Genomic DNA, 22622 nt, shown 5'->3' with positions numbered 1-22622 from the left:
TTTGCCGCAAAACGAAGGATGGACGGAGGAGGATAATCGCGCGAAAAGGTGAAGAGGTAATGGGTGGGTCGGTGGAAGGAGGACTCGCGCTGGCCGATGGCGATGGCGATGGCGATGGCGATGGCGACGGCGATGGCGACGGCGACGGCGACAGTGACGGCGATGGCGGTGGCTGGCCAGCAGCCCGGGTAGTAGGGACAGGATGAGAAAGGAAACGAGAATGGGAAATCGCGATAACGGTAGCGGAGAAGGGAGATGACGGTGCGCGAAGGAAAGAGAAAGAGAATAACGGCGGGTTGTGGTTGGTTGGGCGTTAGGCGGCAGCGGCAGGAGGACGCAAGGTGGACGCGGCGCGAAGGTGGGAGAACCCGAAGGCGAAGGCTACCGCGAGCGGCGAGAGGCGAGAGGCGAACGAGGAATAGAACGAACCGGTGAAACGGTGGAACGTTCGAAGCGGCGGACAAGTTGGGAAGGAACGAGTGGGGGTAATAATAAATCGTTCACCTGAACCGCATGCTCGCCGTTCACGATGCAGTCGTGCGGGAACAGAGCAGCAGCGTTCGTTCGACCGTTTCGCGCAGTGTTTCGGCCAACTTGCTCGCGATCGTCTCGTTTCGTCCTGGTACGGCCCGCTCGGTTCCTTTCGGTCGCAGACTCGTCTCCGTGATCAGCTTTCGCTCGCGTCTTCCCTTTTCCCGTCCCGTTCGTACCGTGGTGGCTGTCGTCGTCGTCGTCGTCGTGGTCGTTCGTTTTTCACTGAAAATCGAACCGGTCGTTTCGAACGCGTGCGCACACGCGGCCACCGAACGAATTCTCGAGGAAAATCGTCGAGTGGCGCGCACCCGGTCCAAGAGTCGCCATTTGGACGCGTACGCGTCTACGCGTCTACGCGTCTACGCGTCTACGCGTCTACGCGTCTACGCGTTTACGCGTTTACGCGGCTAAGAACGGTTGCAAAAGTTTTATCCTACGGAGAAAGGTGAACCGTTTGGCCGCGTTAGTCTGGGCGCTCCGTTCCGCGTAGATCGCGTACCGTGCATCGAGCGCGTATCGTTCGTCCGTTGTCGACGTATCGCCAGTGGCACACTTGTCGCTTGGAAAGGAGAATAGAGACTTTCTCCTTCTCGTCGTTCCTCGTACCACCGGCGTCCGTCGCTTCGTTCGTTCTTCCGCGGTAAGGAACGCGTGTTCGGGAACTACGATAAACGAGGATCGACTCGACTCGACTCGACTCGACTCGTCTCGCGAAAAAAAGCGAACGCGGTGGTGAGATACTACCGCTGGGAAGAAGGAACGTAAAGGAAAAGGAAAAGAAGGAAAAGTAGAGGGAGAAGGAGTAGAAGGTAGCCAGCGACGAGGCGCAAGATAAAGAAAGAGTCGCAACGAGCGATCTCGAGTTTAGAAGGAGGAGGAGGAGGAGGAGGAAGAAGAGGAAGAAGAAGAAGAAGAAGAAGAAGAAGAAGAGGCGCGCGGGTAAAAAGGAGCTGGTCGACGGGTATACGCGCGGCGGTGATCGATCAAGATGAGGGTACATCACGGGATTTGCACGAAACTGCAAGGTGGCTTCTTGAGGCGGTGGTGTGAGTAAATGGCGCAAGGTTTGAACCGCGAGGCGTGCTCCGGTACGTACCGGAGGTATCGTAGATTCGGTAGATAGCGGTTCGATCGGGGAACGTCGTTCGGTAGGTCGAGGAGACCGTTGACGGTGTTAGTGGCGCCGTTGTAACCGTCACGCCTCGGTGCGTCGTTAATTCGATTCGATGAACGTGTCATCTCGTATACCCGCGCGATGAATCACCGTGCCGCGGCGCTACGCAACGAGGAACCGAGTCCGGTTCCTCGCGTCGGTTCCCGATCGACTGGTGCTCGGCTCGCGGCTCGAGTCGATGTTTCTCCTCTCGACGAAAAGCGAACATTTGCGGAGCCAGCGACTGACTTTCACTTTGAGTTTGCGACTCCCGAGCGGGAATGCGGCGGTGGCGGCGGCGGCGGCGTTTTTTTTTCTCTCCCGCGCGCAGCTATTCGAATCGCGGTGCGCGCGAAAATAACGCGATCGCGCGAAAAGGAAATCTGTACCGTGAAACGTTGGATTCGCGAGGAGGCAAGATTACCACCTGGTTCACGGAGGAGTAAAATAAATGGTCGCGGTCGCGGGTGCGGGGGCGCGGGGGCGCGGGGGCGCGGGCACGGGAACGCGTGACGCAATCGGCGCGCCGCGGCACGGTGTTTCCAAGAGAGCCGATACAGTGCGTGCGCGTAATTGCATAGCCTCCGGATATTATTCACGCGTCAGAGAGTGAACTTTGATACTATTACGGGAAACGATCTGGCGGGAGGATAGCTGCGATTCCGGGATCGTTATCGAGTCGTTTCTGGTGTGGTTGCGCAACTTTTCGAGGCTGTTTCTCGGGTCGAGTAGGTGGAAAGTAGCGGCGGGTCCGAGGAATCTTCGAGACCCGTGGTCGACGAGAACGGTGACGATACCACCGGATCGAATCGAATCGAATCGAATCGAATCGAATCGGATCGGATCGCGGGAAAGAGAAACGGTAGAGAACCGATTCGAATCGAAACGGTTTACGTTCGCTAGAAGCGAGCCACCACCTTCCGAGTAAGAGCAGGAAGCGTAGCCTTATATAAGAGCGAGTAATTGCCGAGGAGTACGCGTAGGTTCGTCGTTTCGGAGTCGAAGCGGAGGAAACCTATCGAGGGAACGATCGGCGCGTCCGATGGACGCGGTCGAATTTTAAATCGGTTTTGAACGCGATCGGGAGAGAGCGGGACGAAAGACGAAAGACGAAAGACGAAAGACGAAAGACGAAAGACGAACGAACGGAGAAAGAGAGCAGGTCTACGGGTCGAGGAGGTGGTAAACCGCCGCGGCAGGTTTTCGCTGGAACGAGACTCGCCGGTCGCTCGCGAGTTCCACGCGCGGCGTACCGCGACGATACGGGCTATCGGGGGAACGTTGTTCGAATTCCTTTCGTGTCGATATCGGCGAACGCGGCACGGAACTCGGATCGAATTGGGATTTCCTCGGGTATCGGAACCCGGCCGATCGATCGGCCGATTTACCGGGAGCGTTGCGTCGAAGGTGAACCGCTCTCGCGGAACGCGAGACGAGAGTCGCGAGTCGCGAGACGCGAGTCGCCAGCCGCGAGATTCCGTTCTCGCGGTGAGTTTGCGCGCGGAGGAGTCTCGACCCGTTGTTCCGCGGCCATTGCGCTTTCACCCATCGGTACTTTCTTTCGCGGAGGAGGCGCGTTCTTTCTACGGGTCGCGCGCGTTACGCGCGTTACGCGCGTTACGCCCAAGAGGAAGAGAACCGCGGGAAAATCTGTCCGCGCAACGTCTTTCGGCAGCTCGATAGGATCGAACTCGGTCGCGAAGATCGGTCCTCGGGAGGGACGACCGTGAGAACGGGAACGCGTCGAAAGTACGGCCGTCCTGTTCGCTCGCGGCCCGACCGTGTCTCCGCGAAACCCTTTGTCGAACGTTTCCTCGCCGCGGCATCGATCCTTGCGTCTCGTAAACGCGGTATTGCGCGTCGGGAGCGCGTAAAATATGCCAACGAGGAACGCTCGTAAACTAGCGCGCGTACTCGAAAGCAGCGCTAGGCTCGTCGCGATCGTCTACCGTGTCCTCCGGCGCGATTCAGCTACCGGCTACGATTGCGGTAGCGAGCGAGCGACGGACAGAGAGAGAGAGAGAGAGAGAGAGAGAGAGAGAGAGAGAGAGAGAGAGAGAGAGAGAGAGAGAGAGAGACAGGTGTTCACGGGCGACCGGTTTTTTCGACGGTTTTTGGTTCGCCGTAACCGAACCAACGCTCGTAACGGCCGTATCCTCGCGAGGCAAAATCGCAATTGGCCCGACTCGGAATTTCCACATCGGGCGGCGGTGACGACGACGAGAACGACGTTCGCATACGTACGCGACGTTCGTATCGTTGCTTGCGACACAGCTCCGAGATCGTCTTCGGTTTCGAAACACGGTCACCGTTGGAACGAATTCCTTCTGGACGAAACTGGCGCGATACCGTCCACTCGGAATTTGCGATTGGGAACGCGACACGTTCGAGTTTCGAGTTTCGAGTTTCGAGTTTCGAGTATCGAGCTCGGAGGCGACGTCGTATCGAAAAACAGAGCCGCGTCGCGCGTCGCGCGTTGCGAAAGTCGTTGGTTCGAGGTCGCGACACCGGCTCGAAGGATTTTGTAAGGTCGAGCGCGTGACGTCCACGGCTGTATAAATCGTGCTCGGCGTTCCCGATGCGCGATCGCGACGAGCGTCGTCACGCCCCGCCCCGGCCCGCACCGGCGTGCTCGGATTTTTGTCGCGGTCGCGCGGACGTCCGTCCGTGTCGGATTTTTCTCCCGAGAGAATTCCCTGGCCGGGTACGAGAGGGGCAGGCGTCGCGACGTACGTATCGGTCGACCGAGCGTTCCAGCTCGGCAAAGTAGGACCGTTCGTTTCGAAGGTCGGTAGCTCGCTCGCGTCTCTCGATCCACGTGACCGAAAAATTAACCGACCGAGTGGTCGGTCGTTGCCCGAACACCGCGAACCGATCCTTTCGAGGAATCGATCGTTTCGGCCACGAGAAGTCCGCCGCGACTCGAAACTCGCAACGGTTCTCGATCGGTTCGGTCGGTGCTCGCGGATGGCCGGATGGCCGTCGGCCGTTCGTAAAAATATCCGCGCGAAATGGAAGCTCGACGAGAAGCAACAGGGAAGGGGGATCGCGCGCGTTCCCGAAACGCGAAACGTAAGAATCGAAACGGCGAGGCGATAGAAAGCAAAGGGGACAGATAGGACTCGACTCGACTCGACTCGGAGTTTCTTTGTTCGTTCGGTTCGGTCGGGCGCGGGCATCGCCGTCGCGACTTACCGTTTCGGTTCGATTACAGGGGCGGTGGTGGCCGTTGGAGCGCTGATGATCATCTTGGCCGCAATTTTGGCGGCCGTGTTCCCGAAGGTGGTCGACGTTCTGATGAACAGAGAAATAGCCCTTCGAGAGGGCGGTCGCACCTTCGATTGGTGGAGGGAACCTCCCGTCTCGCCTCAGTTGAGTGTCTACATTTACAACGTGACGAACGCCGATGAATTTTTGAACGACGGCGAGAAACCGGTACTGAAGGAGCTCGGCCCTTACGTGTACATGCAACGGTGGGAAAAGGTCGAGGTGAAATTCAACGAGAACGACACGGTCTCGTACAGAGTGAAGAAACGGTTCGTGTTCTCGCCGGTAAGGGTTTCTGTTGATTTGGTTCGGTGCGGTGGCGGCGGTGGCGGCGCGCGACGCAACGAACGTTCCCAGTAGGTTGTCGTTGATACGGGAGTCGGACGTCGCGAGCCGCGGAGCCGCGATATCGTAACGTCGCAGCGGCTCGGTTCCGCGAATCGAAGGCAAAGTCGCGCGCCTAGCTACGATTCTCGAGGAGACGCGCGGCGACACCTCGTTCCCAGAATTGTTGCGCGAGGAACAATGAGGGACCACCGCCGAGCGAGCGAGCGAGCGACGCGCGAGCGATACGCGAGCGATACGCGGAACCGACGATGCGGTGCCTGCCGATGCTCGTACCGTCTACGGTATATAGTATTTTTCAGGAAAAGTCGATCGGCTCGGAGGAAGATTTGGTCGTGGTGCCGAACGTGCCGATGCTCTCGGCGACCAGTCAGTCGAAACACGCGGCGCGTTTCCTTCGGCTCGCGATGGCCTCGATAATGGACATTCTGAGGATAAAGCCGTTCGTCGAGGTTTCGATCGGTCAGTTGCTCTGGGGTTACGAGGACCCGTTGCTCAAGTTGGCCAAGGACGTCGTGCCGAAGGAACAGAAGCTCCCCTACGACCAATTCGGGCTGCTCTACGGTAAGAACGCGACGGCGCCCGATCGGTTCACCATATTCACCGGGCAGAGGGACATCACCAAGTACGGTATTCTCGACAAATGGAACGGACGGGCCAGCCTTGGCCACTGGACCACACCGGAGTGCGACAGCGTCGCCGGTAGCGACGGTAGCATATTTCCGCCCCGGATCGATCGACAAACGGTGCTCAAGATATTCGACAAGGATCTCTGCAGGGCCCTGCCTCTGGTGTTCAAGGTGATCGCGGCAACGGTCGATCCCCGAGCGCGTATCGGCTTTCGAGAACGTTCTTTTCCGTTTCGCAGGAGGAGGTGACCACCGCCGGCGGAGTTCCCGGTTACCGGTTCGTACCCTCCAGGGACGCTTTCGGCTCCCCGAGCAGAGTGGACGCCCAGCGATGCTTTTGCCCGGCGGGACCACCCTGCGCCCCCGAGGGAACATTCAACGCCTCTCTGTGCCAATACGAGTCCCCGGTTTTGATCAGCTTTCCGCACTTTTACCTCGGTGAGACCGCGTCTTTTCGAAACATCGCTCGGTGCCCGCCTTTCCCACGAATTCCGTGAGAACGTTTCGCGCGGCGAAATCGTCCTCGTTCGCTCTGCGATTCTCGCTTGCGCAAACCGACCGCGAATCCCGAGAGAGAATCCGGCACCGAGTAAAACGCGGATCGGCTTTCTTTCCGATCTTTTCGATCTTTCCGATCTCTTCCCGTTTTCGAGCTCCCTCGGCCGGGGGCCGACTTACGGCTCTCGATCGTTTTTCAGCGGATCCTGCCCTGCGGGAGGCGGTCAGCGGAATATCGGCACCGATCGAGGAGAAGCATCAGTTCTTCATCGACGTTCAACCGACGATGGGTACCGCGTTGAGGGCCAAGGCGAGGGTACAGATCAACCTGGCGGTGAGCCAGGTGCGGGACATCAAACAGGTCGCCTCGTTCCCGGACATCGTTTTCCCCATAATGTGGTTCGAGGACGTGAGTATCGTTCGTCGTTGGTTCTCCTCGACGCGTTTCGTCCTCGATTGAACGTTTCCAGGGTATCGAGGAGCTTCCGGTCGAGATGCGAGGTCTGATGAAGATGGCCGTGGACGTGCCGCCGATAGCTCGAGCGGCGATCTCCGGAGCTCTGGCGGCGATCGGCGCGATCGTTCTTATCGGCGCGCTGGTCTGTCTGGCGCGCGCCGCCAAGCGCCAGGAGAAACTCCATCTCAGCAATCCGTTACCGTCGAACGCCACCACCGGGAAAACCGGTCAACTGAATCCGGCATTCCAGAACTCTTTGGCTTCCAAGTAGCGCGATCGCCGTTTCGTCCCGTCCCGTCCCGTCCCGTCCCGTCCCGTCCCGTCCCGTCCCATTCCATTCCATTCCGTCCCATTCCGTTCCGTTCCGTTTCGATTCGCGGTTACGTTATCGAGAAATGCGTCTTCGATGCCGGTCGGGAATCAAAGACGGGGAAAGAGAGGACCGTTGCGAGGACCGTCGCGCTGTGCCGCGTAACGGTAATTCACCGTTTTCAAGGACTGTGACGTACGTTTCTCCCGTCTCGGTTTCTTTCCATCGCTCGACCGTACCGTCGTCGACATATTTTTTCACGCGCCGGAGATGGAAGCCGATCTCCGAGAGACGGTAGGACGCGAGGCTGCGAAGAATTCCGAATTTCGAATTCCGGTTCGAGACGATCGACCCACGGAAACGAAGAGCGTACCTCGCCACCGGCCGACGAAATCGTTCCGTCCGATGCATATATTTTTATATATATATTATATATATATATATATATATATATATATATATATATATATATATATATATACACATACGTTATATATAACAAATATATATATATATATATATATATATATATATAACAAAAACACCCACACACACACACACACACACACACACAGAGAAACACGCGCGTACCGATGTACATGTACATATAGTACGTACTCGATCTCGCGCGCGGGACCAAACGCGAACCGAATCGGTGTCGCCGTTTTCGACCATCGACGAGTTCGACGCCGATCGAGATCTTATTGTTATTCATTGTTCGTTCGCGTACAAGTATCTCGTTGTAAAAGCGTTATTATAGATAGATTACGGTTAGGTTCTTGGAGGAATTTAGTTTTTTACGATGGAGAGCGAGGAGTGGGTAAAATAGCCAAATATAGTTTGGAAATCGAACGTATTTGGAGCGATTTCGAACGATTCTGTGGAAAGTAATAAAAGAAGGGGGAAAAAAACGAAATTGACAAGTGTTTGCTCGTTGGCAGCGCCGAGAAAAGGAAGTAACAGAGGGCGTTAGCGGTAACGGCGGCGGCGGCGGCGGCAGCGGCGACGGCGGTGGTTATCTCGCGTGCTGGAAAAAGCGCTCGCGTGCCGGGGAATCCGTTATCGCGAAAGCGAGGCGATGTTATCGGTGTATCGCGCGTTCGTTGTAAAGACTCGCGAGGTCAGCCGGATCGAGGCGGTAAACGGGAGAGCGCGGCGCAAACGATTTCGCGATTCGGTGTCTCGTTCCTCTTGAACTCGGCGATCAGGGCTCCGGAAAAGAGGACGAGGGCGATCAGGCTGCACCATTGAAAGCCGGCTTCGACCGCGTTGACGAGGTAATGGCCGCGGTACAGGACCTTTCGCACCGATTCCGGTAGCTCGTCCACCTCGGATTCGATCCACACCAAGGGCAGTATCGTCCCGTCACGGATGTTGTCCGGAAAGGGGACGCCGTTCGCTCTTCGCACTTCGACGTTCAATTGAAATCTCATTTTGGTGGCGATCGTGACGGCGAACGTCTGAAATAGCCGTAAACGCGAATAAGCCGGAAGGCTCGAACGATCGCGAGCCGATCGGATACCGGATCGCTTACCGGATGTACGTCGATGTGGCCCTCGTGTCGTTCCCGTCGAGGCGTCAGCCCGTCGATCGTCCGGAACAGCGATTCCTCGCCCGAGTAAAAGTGGGGGAAGGAGAGGAGAAACGGCGCGTCGAAGGTGCAACCGGAAACGTTGAAGGTTCCGAGGGGGGGGCAGGTTCTTGCGACGGAATCGTGGGACTTTTTCGGGCAGAAGCACGAGTCTCGGTCGCCGCTCGGCGCGAAAACGTTGCTCGGTATTTTGTACCTACGGTAATCGTATCTAAGATCGGAAACCGAATCGGGGGAGGAGAAGGAGGAGGAGGAGCTGGAGAAGAATAACGATATCGGTTACCTCAGAGCGGGAATGCCGTTGGAGAAGCTGCGCCGTTCGTAACTGAGGGTGATCCGCCTGCACAAGTCTTTCGCGTACACGTGGATACCGTTGTCCGGGTGTTCGATCCATCGGCTCGGAAATATGCTACCGTCGGTCCCGTAAACTCGGTCGCAGTCTTTGTCGCCCCATACGTTGCGAGTCTCCTCTCCGTTCACCCGCTCGATCATCCCGATGTTTCCGAGATCGCGGACCCCCGTCCGCATCGTGACGCGATCCTTGTTGAGCCCGTTTCTCTGAAATACCGGTCCACGCGGTGAAGGTGTCTTTCGCGCGCACAGATAGGGAGAGAGCGAGAGAGAGAGAGAGAGAGAGAGAGAGAGAGAGAGAGAGAGAGAGAGAGAGAGAGAGAGAGAGAGAGAGAGAGAGAGAGAGATTCGTACGTACGTATGCGAAAATCCCGAATTTGTCGAAGGGCAATTGACGCTTGAGCGAGGCGAAAGGCTTGACCGCTCGAAAGAGATTGTCCTCGTAACCCCAGAGGTACTCTCCTACAGGGAGCTCGAGGAACGGTTTCGCGCGTAGACTCGAGAGAAATATCGTCAACCCGAACTGCATCGGGAAGGCTAGATTCCGGGAGTAGGCGAGGATCGAGAGGAGTAGCACGTTGGGCACGATCACCGTTTCGTTCTCCGAGCGGCCGGATGTCCATCGATAACTCCTCTCCTCTTGATAGCTGATCGATCCGTTCTCGTGAAATTCCACGTTCACCCGGTTCAGAGTCTCCCGGTAGACGAACGGGCCGACTTGTTCCACTCGGAGCTTGCTCGCCTCCCCGGCCTCGAACTCGCGCCAATTGGTGTAATTGAAGACGTAGACGCGGAACGCGAGCTCGACGGGCGGCCGCTGCCACATGAGGAAACTCGGGGTGCCGTTTCGCAGCTCCAGGTTCGAGAGGATCGCGTTCCGATAGACGTTCGTGAACGAAAACACCGCGAACACCGCGAGGCTCGTAGAAGCGGCCACACCGTACAACCACCGAACGATCGTTCGCCTGCCGTTTCGAATCGTTCGCGCCAATTTTTTCTCCATGGTGACACCCTCGAGGTACCGGTTTCGCGCGCTGCTCGATCGTTCGTCTCTCTTCGGGTCTACCGCGACGAGGAATACGCGTGCGACCGTCGCGCACAAAAATCTCCCCACCTTTCCTCGATTCCTCGATAACCTCTTCGCGACTGAGATGACCCTCGCCACCGAACTTGGGAGGCCGCTCGGAATCCTCCGAGCGACGCTCGGCAAACTTTTTTCATCGACGCGTACACCGAAAACGTTCGTTTCCCCCGATCGCGAATCGACCGCTTATCGTTCCCAGACGGAAAAATACCTCCTCGCGCGATCGATTGCGCGAACTCGCGACCCGAATCGCCGCTGCTTCCGCCTCCGCGGAAATCCTGCACCGGGATTTCCCAACCTCCCGAAACTATCGACGACGACGACGACGACGACATCGTCGACCGAAACGACTCGAAAATGCCAAAGGTTCTCGATCGGGCGAGCGTCGGAGGGTACGCGTCGGTCGCGTCGCGTCTCGCCGCGATTCGATTTTATCGAGACCGTCGAATGTTGTGACTGCCAGATGCCCTTTTCACCCGTTTCTCGCGCGAGAACCGCTCGCCGCTCGCCTTTTACGCGCAAACCCGACCAGTCGTACGACAGATACCGAACTCGGTAATTGCGCTTCTCGTTCGCCGCGCTACCATTGCGCGAGAAACTCCTCGGGAGACGGAGCGGCTCGAAGGAGGTACGCGCGAAACGGGTCGCATCGCGTTCGTTTCGTTTCGACGATTCCAAGAATTTCGAAGGAAGATCTCTCAGCGAGGAAATTGCACGTTGCGCAAACGGTTGGCCGATCGCGGTAAAAAACGCGTTCTCTCGTTCGCGTCGGGGATGAACTCGCTGAGAGAGATCACGGCCGATTCGTCGCGTCGCTGCAGACGATACGATTCGTAATTGGCCACGTGGAACGATATCGATTCGTTGCTCGGGTTCCTTTCGTTCCCTCGGACTTTTCCTCGCCGTCGATATCGAGGGACGCCTACGCGCCGATTTACCGTCCGGTGAGAACACCGCGCGAGCCGGTAGATGCCGTTCAGGAACGGTCCTGCTCGAACAGGAAGGAAAAAGATAACGCGCGCGTTTCGTGTACGCGTACGCGTACGTCGACGGGGGAACGGCAACAATCGGCGAGCGTCGGTGGCCATCTGGTGGCCATCTGGTGGCCATCCGGTGGCCATCTGGTGGTCGAGTTTCGAAGATCGGGCGGTGCGGACCTTCTTCGACGGAGTACTCTGCAAAGTTTGCCGCGAGCCGAGCGTTTCGTTTGCAAAATACGGACGTCCGGGAACGAGAAGGCGGAGAAAACTCGCCGCGGGTTTTCGAAAAGAGAGCGTGGTCGCGCGCGCGTTGCCAAACGATCGATTTTTCGTCGGCGAGGCTGGAAACGCGCGTCGGTCGCGCAACTAAGAGGGGGCCGCATAACCTAAAAATTTGTTTTCCCAGCGAATTCGGCGATTCTTCGGAGAAGTCGGGGAGAGGAGCCGGCCGGTCGGCCGATTCTTCCGGACGATTTCTCGGTGTCCGCGATTCGGAGAATCGAACCTCATCGGTGGTAAAAACTCGGCGCGGAGTAGCTGGAGCGATCGGAGCATCGACACGGCTCTTCGGTACGGAACGAAACGCGACGCGCCATGAGTTCCCAGCAGAGTCCGGCCGCGTTGCAGTCCACCGTGGATCGTGAGAAAGTGTACACGTGGATAATCGAGTTGTCGAATCCCGAGACGAGGGAGAACGCGCTTTTGGAGTTGAGCAAGAAGCGCGAGGTGGTTCCCGATTTGGCGCCCATGCTGTGGCATTCGTTCGGCACGAGCGCGTCGTTGCTTCAAGAAATAATAAATATTTATCCGGCGATCAATCCGGCGACGCTCACCGCCTATCAGAGCAACCGTGTCTGCAACGCGTTGGCGTTGTTACAGTGCGTCGCCAGCCACCCGGAAACCAGATCGGCTTTCTTGCAGGTAAAACGAAGGGCTGGAATTTCGTTTTCCCGACAAACGAGTGCCGGCTCCCGTTCCGTCCCGTCCCGTCCCGTTCCGTTCCGTTCCGTTCCGTTCCGTTTCGTTCCGTTTCGTTTTCGTTTTCGTTTTCGTTTCTTTCAGGCACACGTGCCGCTCTTCTTGTATCCGTTCTTGCACACGGTGAGCAAGACGCGTCCGTTCGAGTACCTGAGGCTGACCAGTTTGGGAGTGATCGGTGCCCTGGTGAAGACCGACGAGCAAGAGGTGATCACCTTTTTGCTCACCACGGAGATCATACCGCTCTGCCTGCGCATCATGGAGAGCGGTTCCGAGCTGAGCAAGACGGTCGCGACGTTCATCCTGCAGAAGATTCTGCTGGACGACAGCGGTCTCTCGTACATATGCCAGACGTACGACCGATTCAGTCACGTCGCGATGATCTTGGGTAAAATGGTGCTGTCCTTGGCCAAAGATCCGTCCGCGAGGCTCTTGAAGCACGTGGTACGTTGTTACCTGAGACTTTCGGACAATCCGAGGTAAGTCGAGTCGGCGTAGATCTCGTACGGTCGGTAATAATCGTTCACCGACGATCGACGCAGGGCTTTGCTGGCGCTCAGGCAATGTTTGCCGGATCAACTCCGAGACAACACGTTCGCGGCCTGTCTGAAGGAGGACGCGTCGACGAAGCACTGGTTGAATCAACTGCTGAAGAACCTGGAAACCGGGCCGCAACACGGCCCTCCGGCGCAGCCGGGTCAGCAGGACCCCAGAACGATCGGCATGTCGCCGCTCGCCTCTTAAGTCGCTCCTCGCACGGTCCACGCTGGAAAAGGATCGGAAGGGATCGGAAAGGATCGAGAAGAGCCACCGCGAATCGACGACGCGGGGTACGAGCGCGGACCTCGGTGAGACGAGGCACCCCGCGACACACACAGAGACAGAGAGAGATGGTTCACTTTTTCTTTCTCGTCGGAACGGTTTTACTCGGATCGGCGCACGTTTGTAATCGTTTGTCGTGTAAGGATTGCAATTTGAAAATACACGTGTACATATATCGTTTCGGCGTGTTCAGCGGCTGCGTTGCGATCTATCCTTTCCTTGCGTCCACGATTCCCTCGGGTCGACGTTACGGTCTCGAGGCTCTCGTTTCCGTCCGGTCGAGTTCCACGGGGCGGTCGTCCTGCGAAGGCGCGAGCCGGTCAAGGTATGCGCGAGAGAAACGCGAGAAACGCGAGAAACGCGAGAACGGGATTACGGATACGCACCTGACGATTCGAGCGCAGAAATCTTCGTACCACCGGCGTGTAGAGTTTCTCGTCGCCCGGTTTGCGTTGGTTCGCGCCGGTGATCCAAGAGACGAGCAAACCGAGCAGCACGGCGGTCAAAAATCCTACCCAGGTGTACCAAAGGTAGGACATTCTGTAGAGGAAGAAGGGCTGCTCCCTGGAACCGCGAAAGAGAACGCGCGACCGTTTGAGAGGGAACGCGCGCGAGGCAAGTGCGCGGGGTCTCACCTTGTCGCGGTTTCGAGGAGGATCGTGAGATTCCCGGCCCGAGCCTTGAGCGCGTCCGAGCATCCGTCGACGGAGACGGGCTTCGCGGGGAACGCGATCCGTCCGGCGGAGATGGCTGCCTGAGTACCGAACGAGATCCAGGCGACCAGGTTCAGGCTGACCAGCCCGCCGACCAACGCACCCTGATCGAGAACGGTCGAAATCGTGATCGAGGCAAATCGAGCGAAGCGATTCATCTTACCGCGGAATTCGCGCACGGGAAGAACATGCCGAGGGTGAACATTCCGAGCAAGGGTCCGGCCGTTATCCCCGACAAGCTCTTGCCGGCCTGCGGGACGAGAACGCTCGTTCGAGTAACTCGTGATCGAGGAGTGGGACGGAGGGGGGCAAACGGGACGTTCACCTGGATCAGTCCGGTGAGCTTCTCCACGAGGAAGACGAGTCCCACGCAGAGGGCGCCGATCGCGACCACCGTGGCCTTGATCGTTCGGCCGGCGGTCGTTTCCGAGACGGGCTCGCGCAGCCACGGTTTTATCATGTCCCCGTATATCACTCCGGACATGGCGTTCAGCCCGGTCGACATTGTGCTGAGGGCAACCGACCGACCGAGCGAATCGATCGATTTCGAGACAAAGAGAGAGAGAGAGAGAGAGAGAGAGAGAGAGAGAGATTCGTTCGGCTTACCTGAGCGCGGCGCTGAAGACACCGGCGACGAACAGTCCGGGCAAACCGGGGATCGAGTCGGCCATCTCCATCACGAAGTAGGGCAACAGTTGGTCCGGTTTGTTCAAGCGCTGAAATCGAAAGCGGGTAAGAGTCGATCGAGCGGTCGAGCGGTCGAGCGGTCGAGCGGTCGAGCTGGCGACGAAAGAGGTACCTTGGTGGCGATGGGGTCGCAGTCGTGAAACGCCGCGAAAATTACGAGGCCGGTGTAGCAGCTCAACGAGACGATGCTCGTTATCCCGATCGCCATTATCGCGATCGTTCTGAAGCAAACGGCACACGGAGAGAGAAAGAGAGGGAGATAGAGAGACGGAGGGATATCGGTTCGGGTTTCGACTTACGCGTTGGCCTTCTTCGCGTCGGGCATCGACAAGCATCTCTGCACCATTGCCTGGTTGACCGAGCAGCTCGCCAACCAGTTGGAGTAGCCGCCGACGACCACGGTCCAAAAGGTGTGCCGCACCGTCGGGTCCGGATCCATGCTGTCGATCGGGAACGCGGCAACGTTTCAAGTTTCAAGGTTCAAGGATTTTGTTTCTCTTACTCGAAGAAGACGATTCTGCCGGTCTCGCGGTTTCTCTCCCAGACTCGTTGGACCCCTCCTACCCGCGACGTCCCGAGAACCGCGACGATCACCACTCCTCCGAACATGACGATCGTTTGAATAGCGTCGGTCCACACGACCGCCTTGAGCCCGCCCTGCGAAAACGCGCGCGTCGATCGGTTACGGTCTCGATGTCTCGATGTCTCGAGGTCTCGAGGTCCTTACCAAGGTCGTGTAGAATATGCAGACGGTGCAGACCAGTAGAGCGGTCGCGTGGAGGTTGGTGCCCGTCACTTGATTGAACGCCAGCGCGGGAACGTATATCACCAGCGGAATGTAGAGCAACTGGAACGAGCGTCTCTCGCGGTAAGATTTCGACGGCGGAGCTTCGAGGGCGGTTGCTGCTTACCATTTTCAGCAAAAATATCACGGTGCCGGTCAGTCGAACGGCGTTGTTGAACCTCAGCTTGAGATACTGAAAGTAGACAGTTTCGAGAGGAGACGGGTGTCGGGAGGCTCGCGAGCGGGGCGTACCTCGTAAGAAGAATCGATTCCGAGGTCGTAGAAAACCGGCAGATAGACAAAGGCCATGGTCAGGGAGACGAGGGAGTCGGCGACGATCACGCACCAAAACTGCGTACCGTGGACGTAGATCTCGGCGGGCAGTCCCAGTATCGCTATCCCCGATACGTAGCTGAAAATCGAATGGACGTCGAGAGCGGGGCGTTTCCTCCCTGGCGTCCGCGCGAGCGCGATTACCTGGCTATCAGAGACATGCTTATGGGAAAGATGGACATGTTCCGGCCGCCCATCAGGTACTCCCCGACCGCGTCGGTGTTCTTTCTCGATTTGTACGCCTGGTAGACTCCGACGATGGCGGATATAGCCAGCATCCCGGCGAATACGGCGCAGTCGATCGGCTCGAAGGATCTCCGGGCGGAGGAAGCGTCGCCGCGGTCCATGGTCCTTTCGGTGGTAGATATCGCGTCGCGCCTAACGCCTCGTCCCGCTCGAAACCGATGCCTTTCTGACCCGCGAAATCGTCGAGACGAGAGAACCACTCGGGGAGAGACGATTGAATAATTGGAGATTCCGCAGTTACCGTAGCCCCTCCGTTCCCCTCGGTCGTCCTCGTTCTTCGCTTCCGGCAGCCGCGAGTCGGTTTCAACCGTCGAAACGGCTCGTTCGAACGTCGACGGGCGAGACGGGTCGCGGCGAGGCGAGTACCGACCGTTTAACGAGATTGCTCGCTCCTTGATTTGTTTACCCGGGCGTCGGGCGTCGGGCGTCGGGCGTCGAGCGTCGAGCGTCCGGCGATCGGTTTACCTTTGCTCGTCCAAGGTCCAAGGTTTCGATCGGTGCCGCGTCGACGAGGGGACGGACCACTCCCTCGAGCGCGAGCCACGGAGGAACAAGCTCCCGAGGATGCTCGCTGCGTTGACGATAGTCCTCGCGTTCGGAACCTCGGCGATGGCGACGACGAGTACGATCTACGCGAACGTGACGGGCGACATCGTGCTGGGCGGACTGTTTCCCGTGCATCGAAGGGGCAACGACGGCGAGAGCTGCGGGGAGATTCAGGCAAGTCGGGAATCGGAGGGCACCGAGCCGGGATCGGGGTTCGTTGACGGTGGGGTTCCTCGATTCAGGGGGAGGACGGTATTCAACCGCTGGAAGCGATGCTGTACACTCTGCGACGCGTGAACGAGGACCCGAGAATTCTGCCGGGGATACGGCTGGGCGCGTTGGTCTTCGACACCTGCGACAATCCGAGTCGCGCTCTCGAGCGAGCGTTCTACTTCGTGAAAGGTAAACGCGCGAACGAACGAACGAACGAACGAACGAACGAACGAACGAACGAACGAACGGCAAAGGGTGTCGGTGTTTGGGAGTCTGAGGTCTCGTCGGACGATCGTTTCTCAGGTTTGATCGCGCGCGACCACTCCGATGAGTATCGGTGCGCGGACCGGACCGCGGCAAAGTTCATGGACGGAGGATTCGAGGAGGTGGCGGCGGTGCTCGGTCCTCAGAGCAGCTCGGCGACGATTCAGGTGAGAGGGGGGTCTCGGTGCCGCGGCGGTTCTCGCGTTCACGGTGTCGCTTCGATTCGCAGGTGGCCTCGGTGTTGGCGTTGTTCTCCGTACCGCAGATCTCTCACATGGCCACCACGCCGTTTCTGAGCAACAAGGAGAGGTTTCCGCGTTTCTTTCGGACGGTTCCGAGCGACGTGAACCAGGCGCGCGCGATGCTGGAGATCCTTCGGTGAGTATCGCTCGGTCGCGTTCGATTTGGGATCGGGTTCGAGGTACCGGGAGGTTTTCGCGATCGCAGGCGGTTCGAGTGGACGTACGCGTCGGTGATTCACTCGGACTCGGAGTACGGGGACCACGGTTACGAGACGCTGGCGTCGCTGGCGAACGAGTACTCGGTCTGCTTCACCGATCCGCACCGAATCAGCGAGGATCGTTTCGCGGACGAGGACTACGAGAACGTGGTCCGCGCGATCGCCGGTAAAACGGAGGTTCGAGGTGAGTAGCGAAGCTTCCTCGCGGTAGGGAGAGGGAGGAGTAACGAATGGGCGGTCGATCGGTCGATCGGTCGATCGGTCGGTCGTTCGTGTTTCAGTGGTGGTGCTGTTCGCGGAGAAGTCTACGACGTTGCGCGTGCTGGTCGGGGCGCGTCGCGCGGGCCTCGGTTCGCGGTTCGTCTGGCTGGGTAGCGACTCGTGGCCGGAGGAGGAGGAGGAGGAGGAGGAGGAGGAGAGTACGGTGCCGGAGGGGGCGCTCGCGGTTCAGCCGTTGTACGCGCCGCTCGCCGGCTTCGACGAGTACTTTACAAACTTGAGCCTCGATCACGAGGCGGTGGACCCGTGGTTCGGTGAATTCTGGCGCGCGTATCACGGCTGCGACGAGGAAGCTCGTTCGAGCGGGCGGGTATCGTGCTCGGATCCCGGTCTCAGGATCGAGCGGAGCAACGGTTACCGACAACGGAGATTTCTCCACTTCGTTCGGGACGCGGTGTACGCGGTGGCGTACGCTCTGGAGGCGCTGCGCCGGGACGTTTGCGGGGAGGATTCGGTCGGCGTTTGCGACGGGATGCGAGCCGCGATCGCGAAACGTTTGTCCCGTTACCTGGAGGAGGTGTCGTTCGAAGGTGAGAGGAACGGGCGTTGCGAGGAGCGACGATGGTCGATGGTCGATCGTCGATCACCGATCGTCGAGCGTCGGTTTCAGACGAGGCGGGGAGCAGGTTCCGGTTCGTGAACGCGGTCGACGGACCGCCGAGGTACTCGATCCTGAACTATCGTCGAGCGGGTCCGAACGGCACGCATCGGTGGGTGGTCGCCGGGAATTACACGCGTAAGGAAATTATCTGTAAGCGCGTTGGGTGGTTCGGTTCCGGAATGGACGATACTATCGGCGCAGTGAACCGGCTCGGGCGAGCGGAGCTTCGACTGGACCGCGGGAGCGTCGGGTTCCGCGACGGGGAGCCCCCCGTGTCCTCGTGCTCGCGGGCCTGCGGACCGACGAGCGTCCCGGTAAGGATCAAGGAGGATCCGTGCTGCTGGAGGTGTCGAGCCTGCGGCCCCTACCGGTACAAGCTGGACGAGGAGAGTTGCGAGGACTGCGAGCCGGGGAGCAGACCCCTCGCGAACGGGACCGGCTGCGAGCCGATACCCGAGGAGTTCGTCGATCACTCGAACCCGTGGGCGATCGCGGCGATGGCGGTCGCCGTTTCCGGTAAGAACTCGCTCGTCGCGCGAACGGTCCTCGAGCTGACCCGAGAACCCGCGTTTTCAGGAATGGCGTTCACCGCGTTCGTCTCCTCGGTGTTTTGGAGCTATCGGGAGACACCGATGATCAAGGCGGCGGGCCGGGAGTTGTCCTTTCTCTCGTTGCTCGGCACCTTTGGTTGCTTCTCGATCACGTTCGCCGCGGTGGCGAAACCCACCGTCGAGAGCTGCGCGGTGGTACGGTTCGGGATCGGATTCTGCTACACCCTCTGCTGCGCCGCGCTGGCGACCAAGATCAACCGAATACACCGAATATTCAACGAGTCGGCTCGGAGTACCCGGCAACCGCGGTAACGCGTTCGAGCTACCTTACCACCTTACCACCTTACCACCTTACCACCTTACCACCGAGCAACGTTGATTCCTTTCGTTTCCCTCGGCGCAGGTACACCAGCCCGCGTTCCCAGCTCGCGATCGCCTCGATTCTCACGCTGGTCGAGATCGCGTTCGACGCGGCTTGGCTGCTGAAGGAACCCCCGGCGGTGGCGAGCTCCTATCCCTCGAGGGACGCCAACCTGAGGATCTGCCGCGGCTCCGAGAACGGATCGTACGTCGCCGGATTGCTGTATCCGTTTTTGTTGACGGGTAAGCGGACGATCTCGGATCCCGGTGAAAATGACCGATCTCTCTGTCTCGGTTCGGTTTCGGTTTCGGTTTCAGCGGCGTCGACCTTTTACGCGATCAAGACCAGAAAGTGCCCCGAGGGGTTCAACGAGACTCGACGCATCGCGTTCGCCAATTACGCGACGATCGTTTTGTGGCTGGCGTTCGTGCCCCTCTACTTGGCTTCCAGCAGCAACCTGGCGAGGGTGATCACGCTGGCGCTCTCCCTCTCGGCGAACGGGCTGGTGCAACTGGTCTGGCTGTTTCTGCCGAAGGTGTACGTGGTGCTGATCAGACCGGAGAAGAACACGAGGGAAGTGGTGATGGCCAGGCACGCGGGGGCTGCTCGCCCGAGGGAGGGATAGATCGCGTTCGGTTCGGCGATGTTTCTTTTCGTTCTCGTGTATTTTCTCGTTCGAGTACAAATCGACGCGGAGGTCGAACGCGAAGTTATCCTAAGGGCGGCGGGGCTTGCCGGGCGAGCTGGAGGTACGCGATCGTCGATCGGTCCCCGTAGCGTCGTTCGCGCGTACCCTCGCCGACCTATGCGAAGCGCGAGCTCGTTGCCGCGGAGCTTCGCTCGAAAGGCCTTTCGTGGACGGAACGACTGACAAGGATCTGCGATCGGGTCGCTTAAGTACTTAAAATTACGCTATGTACAGTTCGCTCGAGCGAGAGGTTCGCGCTCAGAAGGAGCTCTCGCGGTTCGTTCTGATTTGAACGGACTCGGGACTCGGAGTCATCGCCGGATTGTCGTAAGCGTAGTCGAGGGTGGTGTCCTCGCTCGGATGCCTCCCGGAGATGGACGTGCTGGTGGTGTTCGGCGTGCCGTTCTCGATCCCGGTCACCGATACTCGGGCCGGAGCCACACTGGCGCTGATCGTGGGCATCGTTAGCCTCAGGTGCCCGCCGTTCTGTCTAATCGTACCGATTTCTCCCTCTTCCCGCCCCTTGTTCCTCTTCGCGTCGTCGTCGCGGTGGTGGTGGTGGTGGTTGTTGTTGTTGTTGTTCGGGTTGTTGTTGTTGTTGTTGTTGTTGTTGTTGTTGCGGGTTCGATCGTTACCGGTCGTCTCCTGAAAAAAACGAGACGTCGAGCGAGAACTCGGGGAAAGGGTACGCGCGTTACCGACCTTGACTCGATCGGCGAGGAACGTTCGACGAAAAGCGGCTCGTAGCTTCTTCCATCCGGCGAGTCTCTTGGTCATCAGGTAGAGGGTGGTCGGCAACGAGAAGAGAGCGACGCCGATGGCCACCGAGACGAGGATTCGCAACCTTCCGACTTCCCCTGGCGATCGGGAAGGTTTCGTTTTAGTCGTTTACCCGACCGAGAGCCGATCGTCGGTCCACTTACCTCGCAGATCCTCGTACCGTTTCAGAAGAACGTATCGCTTGTCGTGCAGGTATTCTGAAATTGGAAACGATCGACGGTGAACCGCGGAACGAGGGAAAAACCGGTGAGAAGGATCGAGAAAGTTGGTCGCGGTCGGTCGGTTTCTCCGGTCCGGCGCAAGGGATCCGCGGAGGGGCGGGAGCGAACGGAAGAAACGGGAGAAACGGGAGAAACGGGAGAAACGGAAGAAACGGGAGAAACGGGAGCAACGGGAGAAAGGACAAAGGAGGAGAGGGTCGAGGCAAGAAAAGAAGGCAGGTAAGTAAGTAGGCAGGTAGGCGCTCGAGTGAGTCATCGAACGCCCGCGCTCCGCGGGAAGGGGGACCGGAGGGCCGCGGGGGACGCGAGGGACGAAGGGACGGAGGGACGGAGGGACGGAGGAACGGTGGTCAGGTGCAAAGTCAACGGACTCGAAGCCGCGTTCCGTTCGTTCGGCCGCGGCGCTTTTCTTCGATCGATCCCGAAACGCGCGCGAACCGTTGTTCTCACCGCGGACGAGCTCCCCGTCCCGGGCTCGTAATCGCGACTCTTACCTTGGCAATCGGAGAGACACTCGTCCGGCTGGTAATTGCGACTGTCGACGTCGCAAATGGAGGAGCACGGTCTGCAGGCTTTCACGTAGCGGTTGCAGTACTCGACGGTGGAGCAACGGTTTTCCCCGCACACGACCCCCTCCAGGTTGAGCCCGCCGGCCGCGCGTCCCACGATCAACAATCCCAGAACGAACCGCGCCACCGTTCTCATCTTGGCCCGAGGTCCGAGCGTACGTTTCCTCGATCCTGGTGGAATCATCGCCGTTCGACGACGCCGGGCATCCTCCGAGTCGGCGTTCCCTCTCCTGTCGAAACGATCGAAAACGAGCGCGTGATTTTCGAACGAGCGAGCCACCGACGCGAGCGAGCGAGCGAGCGAGCGACCGAGCGACCGAACGCGAACCGACCGCTACCGAGAAGAAGAGCGGAACGGGTGGGTGGTCGTTGGCTGGCCGGGACGCGCCAGGGGCACATCGTGGCCGCAACGGGGCACGGGGAGGGGTACCCGACCGACGAAGAAAGGCGAAGAAGCGAACGGAACGTGACTCATCGGTGGTATCGCGCGACGAACCAGTTCCGAACGATCGTAGTTTCACCGGCCGATTCGATCGCCTCGCTGGCTCGCTCGCGCGGGCTTCGATCCGGGGAAATACCGATGCGTCGCGACGCCACGCGTTGCGACGCGTATCCGTATACCTGGTTCGCGTTTCTCGGTGAAACGGAGAGAACGAAATCTCTCCGCGAGGCGTTGCCGCGCGCGCCTGCCGAAAGGACGAAGAAGGAGCGAGGCGGCGATCGCGGTGCCTGGTACCGCGAGACACCGGACGGACGCGGTGCGCTCCGCGAAACCGAGAAGCCAGGAAACGGTCGCGTAGCTTCGAAAAGTCGAACGGTCCGTGGCGGGGCCGCGCGGGGCCCCGTAGGAATGTCGCCCGACCGGTTTAGGTGCCGCGCGCCTGCGCGCACGCGCACGCGCTCGCGCACGCACCCACGGGACTCGGACCGCCGCGGCACTCGATCCACCGATTCGCTCGAAAATCGTTGGAAAACTTGTTTCGTTGCGAAAGAGTACGAAAGAGAGAGAGAGAGAGAGAGAGAGAGAGAGAGAGAGAGAGAGAGAGAGAGAACTCGCGCGCACGGAGAAACGACACCTTTCCGCGTGGACCGATCGCGTCCGACTGGCGATCGCGGAGCTCCGCGTAGCCTTTTCCTCTCACCTGAATTCCGTTTCTCCTTGCCCCTCGGTTCTCCTCGGTGCGCGCGTACCTGCTCGGTTTACCTGTTGCGCGGTCGTCGGGCCGGAGCGGCGCGCGCCGCGAGGCGGCAACTTCGAACGAGGGAAGGAAGAGAAATAAAGTAAACTGCATCGGCTCGCGTACCATCGCACTCGTGCGTTTTATTG

The 22622-nt window shown here is 59.0% G+C and overlaps 6 protein-coding genes across 20 annotated transcripts; 3 read left to right on the top strand and 3 right to left on the bottom strand.

The window, feature by feature from the left end:
* Nucleotides 1-517: 517 nt before the first annotated feature.
* Nucleotides 518-7290, top strand: Emp (epithelial membrane protein). Of its 2 annotated transcripts, none has more exons than XM_076306189.1 (6): nt 518-1580; nt 4902-5239; nt 5602-6099; nt 6168-6366; nt 6627-6835; nt 6897-7290. In XM_076306189.1, exons 1-6 carry the CDS (start codon nt 1523-1525, stop codon nt 7152-7154), a joined length of 1560 nt encoding a protein of 519 aa, XP_076162304.1. In that variant the 5' UTR covers nt 518-1522; the 3' UTR covers nt 7155-7290. The 2 variants fall into 2 exon arrangements, with proteins under 2 accessions (XP_076162304.1, XP_076162303.1); XM_076306188.1 differs by lacking the exon at nt 518-1580 and adding an exon at nt 4684-4759.
* A 458-nt stretch (nt 7291-7748) lies between these two features.
* Nucleotides 7749-10208, bottom strand: LOC143144121 (scavenger receptor class B member 1). Its single transcript, XM_076306205.1, has 4 exons — nt 9494-10208; nt 9068-9342; nt 8728-8980; nt 7749-8653 (listed from the first exon to the last, which is right to left on the bottom strand). The coding sequence occupies exons 1-4, from the start codon at nt 10136-10138 to the stop codon at nt 8315-8317; spliced, it is 1512 nt and encodes a 503-aa protein (XP_076162320.1). The 5' UTR covers nt 10139-10208; the 3' UTR covers nt 7749-8314.
* On the top strand, nt 7749-13179 carry Rcd-1 (Required for cell differentiation 1). 3 transcript variants are annotated; one of them, XM_076306228.1, is made up of 3 exons: nt 7749-10847; nt 11606-12656; nt 12720-13179. In XM_076306228.1, exons 2-3 carry the CDS (start codon nt 11794-11796, stop codon nt 12919-12921), a joined length of 1065 nt encoding a protein of 354 aa, XP_076162343.1. In that variant the 5' UTR covers nt 7749-10847; nt 11606-11793; the 3' UTR covers nt 12922-13179. The 3 variants fall into 3 exon arrangements, with proteins under 3 accessions (XP_076162343.1, XP_076162342.1, XP_076162344.1); XM_076306229.1 differs by lacking the exon at nt 7749-10847 and having other exon boundaries at nt 10896-12120; nt 12262-12656; XM_076306227.1 differs by lacking the exon at nt 7749-10847 and having other exon boundaries at nt 10889-12656.
* LOC143144111 (sodium-coupled monocarboxylate transporter 1) lies at nt 12983-16173 on the bottom strand. Of its 12 annotated transcripts, XM_076306179.1 has the most exons (13): nt 15661-16153; nt 15436-15595; nt 15311-15376; nt 15127-15246; nt 14902-15056; nt 14699-14839; nt 14512-14620; nt 14319-14428; nt 14038-14221; nt 13876-13962; nt 13635-13816; nt 13386-13563; nt 13103-13300 (listed from the first exon to the last, which is right to left on the bottom strand). In XM_076306179.1, the coding sequence occupies exons 1-13, from the start codon at nt 15861-15863 to the stop codon at nt 13247-13249; spliced, it is 1749 nt and encodes a 582-aa protein (XP_076162294.1). In that variant the 5' UTR covers nt 15864-16153; the 3' UTR covers nt 13103-13246. The 12 variants fall into 12 exon arrangements, with proteins under 12 accessions (XP_076162287.1, XP_076162288.1, XP_076162286.1 ...); XM_076306177.1 differs by having other exon boundaries at nt 13876-14221; nt 15661-16158; XM_076306180.1 differs by lacking the exon at nt 13876-13962 and having other exon boundaries at nt 15661-16157.
* Nucleotides 16174-16266: 93 nt separating this feature from the next.
* On the top strand, nt 16267-19794 carry LOC143144148 (metabotropic glutamate receptor 4). The gene is made up of 11 exons (XM_076306250.1): nt 16267-16482; nt 16551-16710; nt 16825-16952; nt 17015-17163; nt 17233-17429; nt 17527-18054; nt 18135-18260; nt 18327-18641; nt 18702-18984; nt 19080-19279; nt 19355-19794. The coding sequence occupies exons 1-11, from the start codon at nt 16327-16329 to the stop codon at nt 19660-19662; spliced, it is 2550 nt and encodes an 849-aa protein (XP_076162365.1). The 5' UTR covers nt 16267-16326; the 3' UTR covers nt 19663-19794.
* Nucleotides 19684-22050, bottom strand: LOC143144137 (uncharacterized). Its single transcript, XM_076306235.1, has 5 exons — nt 21917-22050; nt 21221-21525; nt 20649-20702; nt 20428-20582; nt 19684-20370 (listed from the first exon to the last, which is right to left on the bottom strand). The coding sequence occupies exons 2-5, from the start codon at nt 21477-21479 to the stop codon at nt 19984-19986; spliced, it is 855 nt and encodes a 284-aa protein (XP_076162350.1). The 5' UTR covers nt 21480-21525; nt 21917-22050; the 3' UTR covers nt 19684-19983.
* Between the last annotated feature and the right edge of the window lie 572 nt (nt 22051-22622).

This window comes from Ptiloglossa arizonensis, chromosome 3 (assembly GCF_051014685.1).
Source record: "Ptiloglossa arizonensis isolate GNS036 chromosome 3, iyPtiAriz1_principal, whole genome shotgun sequence".
In the NCBI taxonomy this organism is placed as follows: Eukaryota; Metazoa; Arthropoda; class Insecta; order Hymenoptera; family Colletidae; genus Ptiloglossa; species Ptiloglossa arizonensis.
This window is presented reverse-complemented; position numbering and strand designations above follow the sequence as displayed.

What these genes read in the sequence shown, in the direction of transcription:
- Emp (XM_076306188.1), top strand. Translation starts at nt 4,699, where the DNA reads ATGGAAGCTCGACGAGAAGCAACAGGGAAGGGGGATCGCGCGCGTTCC. An exon ending in CTTTCCGCACTTTTACCTCG is followed by an intron (nt 6,367 to 6,626) that starts GTGAGACCGCGT and finishes ATCGTTTTTCAG; the next exon opens with CGGATCCTGCCCTGCGGGAG. An exon ending in CCATAATGTGGTTCGAGGAC is followed by an intron (nt 6,836 to 6,896) that starts GTGAGTATCGTT and finishes GAACGTTTCCAG; the next exon opens with GGTATCGAGGAGCTTCCGGT.
- LOC143144121 (XM_076306205.1), bottom strand. Translation starts at nt 10,138, where the DNA reads ATGGAGAAAAAATTGGCGCGAACGATTCGAAACGGCAGGCGAACGATC. An exon ending in AACGGCATTCCCGCTCTGAG is followed by an intron (nt 8,981 to 9,067) that starts GTAACCGATATC and finishes CGATTACCGTAG; the next exon opens with GTACAAAATACCGAGCAACG. An exon ending in GCCACATCGACGTACATCCG is followed by an intron (nt 8,654 to 8,727) that starts GTAAGCGATCCG and finishes CGGCTATTTCAG; the next exon opens with ACGTTCGCCGTCACGATCGC.
- Rcd-1 (XM_076306228.1), top strand. Translation starts at nt 11,794, where the DNA reads ATGAGTTCCCAGCAGAGTCCGGCCGCGTTGCAGTCCACCGTGGATCGT. An exon ending in AGACTTTCGGACAATCCGAG is followed by an intron (nt 12,657 to 12,719) that starts GTAAGTCGAGTC and finishes CGATCGACGCAG; the next exon opens with GGCTTTGCTGGCGCTCAGGC.
- LOC143144111 (XM_076306171.1), bottom strand. Translation starts at nt 15,863, where the DNA reads ATGGACCGCGGCGACGCTTCCTCCGCCCGGAGATCCTTCGAGCCGATC. An exon ending in GTCTTCAGCGCCGCGCTCAG is followed by an intron (nt 14,222 to 14,318) that starts GTAAGCCGAACG and finishes GGTTGCCCTCAG; the next exon opens with CACAATGTCGACCGGGCTGA. An exon ending in TTCTGCGCTCGAATCGTCAG is followed by an intron (nt 13,301 to 13,385) that starts GTGCGTATCCGT and finishes GCGCCTTCGCAG; the next exon opens with GACGACCGCCCCGTGGAACT.
- LOC143144148 (XM_076306250.1), top strand. Translation starts at nt 16,327, where the DNA reads ATGCTCGCTGCGTTGACGATAGTCCTCGCGTTCGGAACCTCGGCGATG. An exon ending in GGTCGCCGGGAATTACACGC is followed by an intron (nt 18,261 to 18,326) that starts GTAAGGAAATTA and finishes CTATCGGCGCAG; the next exon opens with TGAACCGGCTCGGGCGAGCG. An exon ending in CGGAGTACCCGGCAACCGCG is followed by an intron (nt 18,985 to 19,079) that starts GTAACGCGTTCG and finishes CCCTCGGCGCAG; the next exon opens with GTACACCAGCCCGCGTTCCC.
- LOC143144137 (XM_076306235.1), bottom strand. Translation starts at nt 21,479, where the DNA reads ATGATTCCACCAGGATCGAGGAAACGTACGCTCGGACCTCGGGCCAAG. An exon ending in GTGTCTCTCCGATTGCCAAG is followed by an intron (nt 20,703 to 21,220) that starts GTAAGAGTCGCG and finishes TTCCAATTTCAG; the next exon opens with AATACCTGCACGACAAGCGA. An exon ending in TCCTCGCCGATCGAGTCAAG is followed by an intron (nt 20,371 to 20,427) that starts GTCGGTAACGCG and finishes CGTTTTTTTCAG; the next exon opens with GAGACGACCGGTAACGATCG.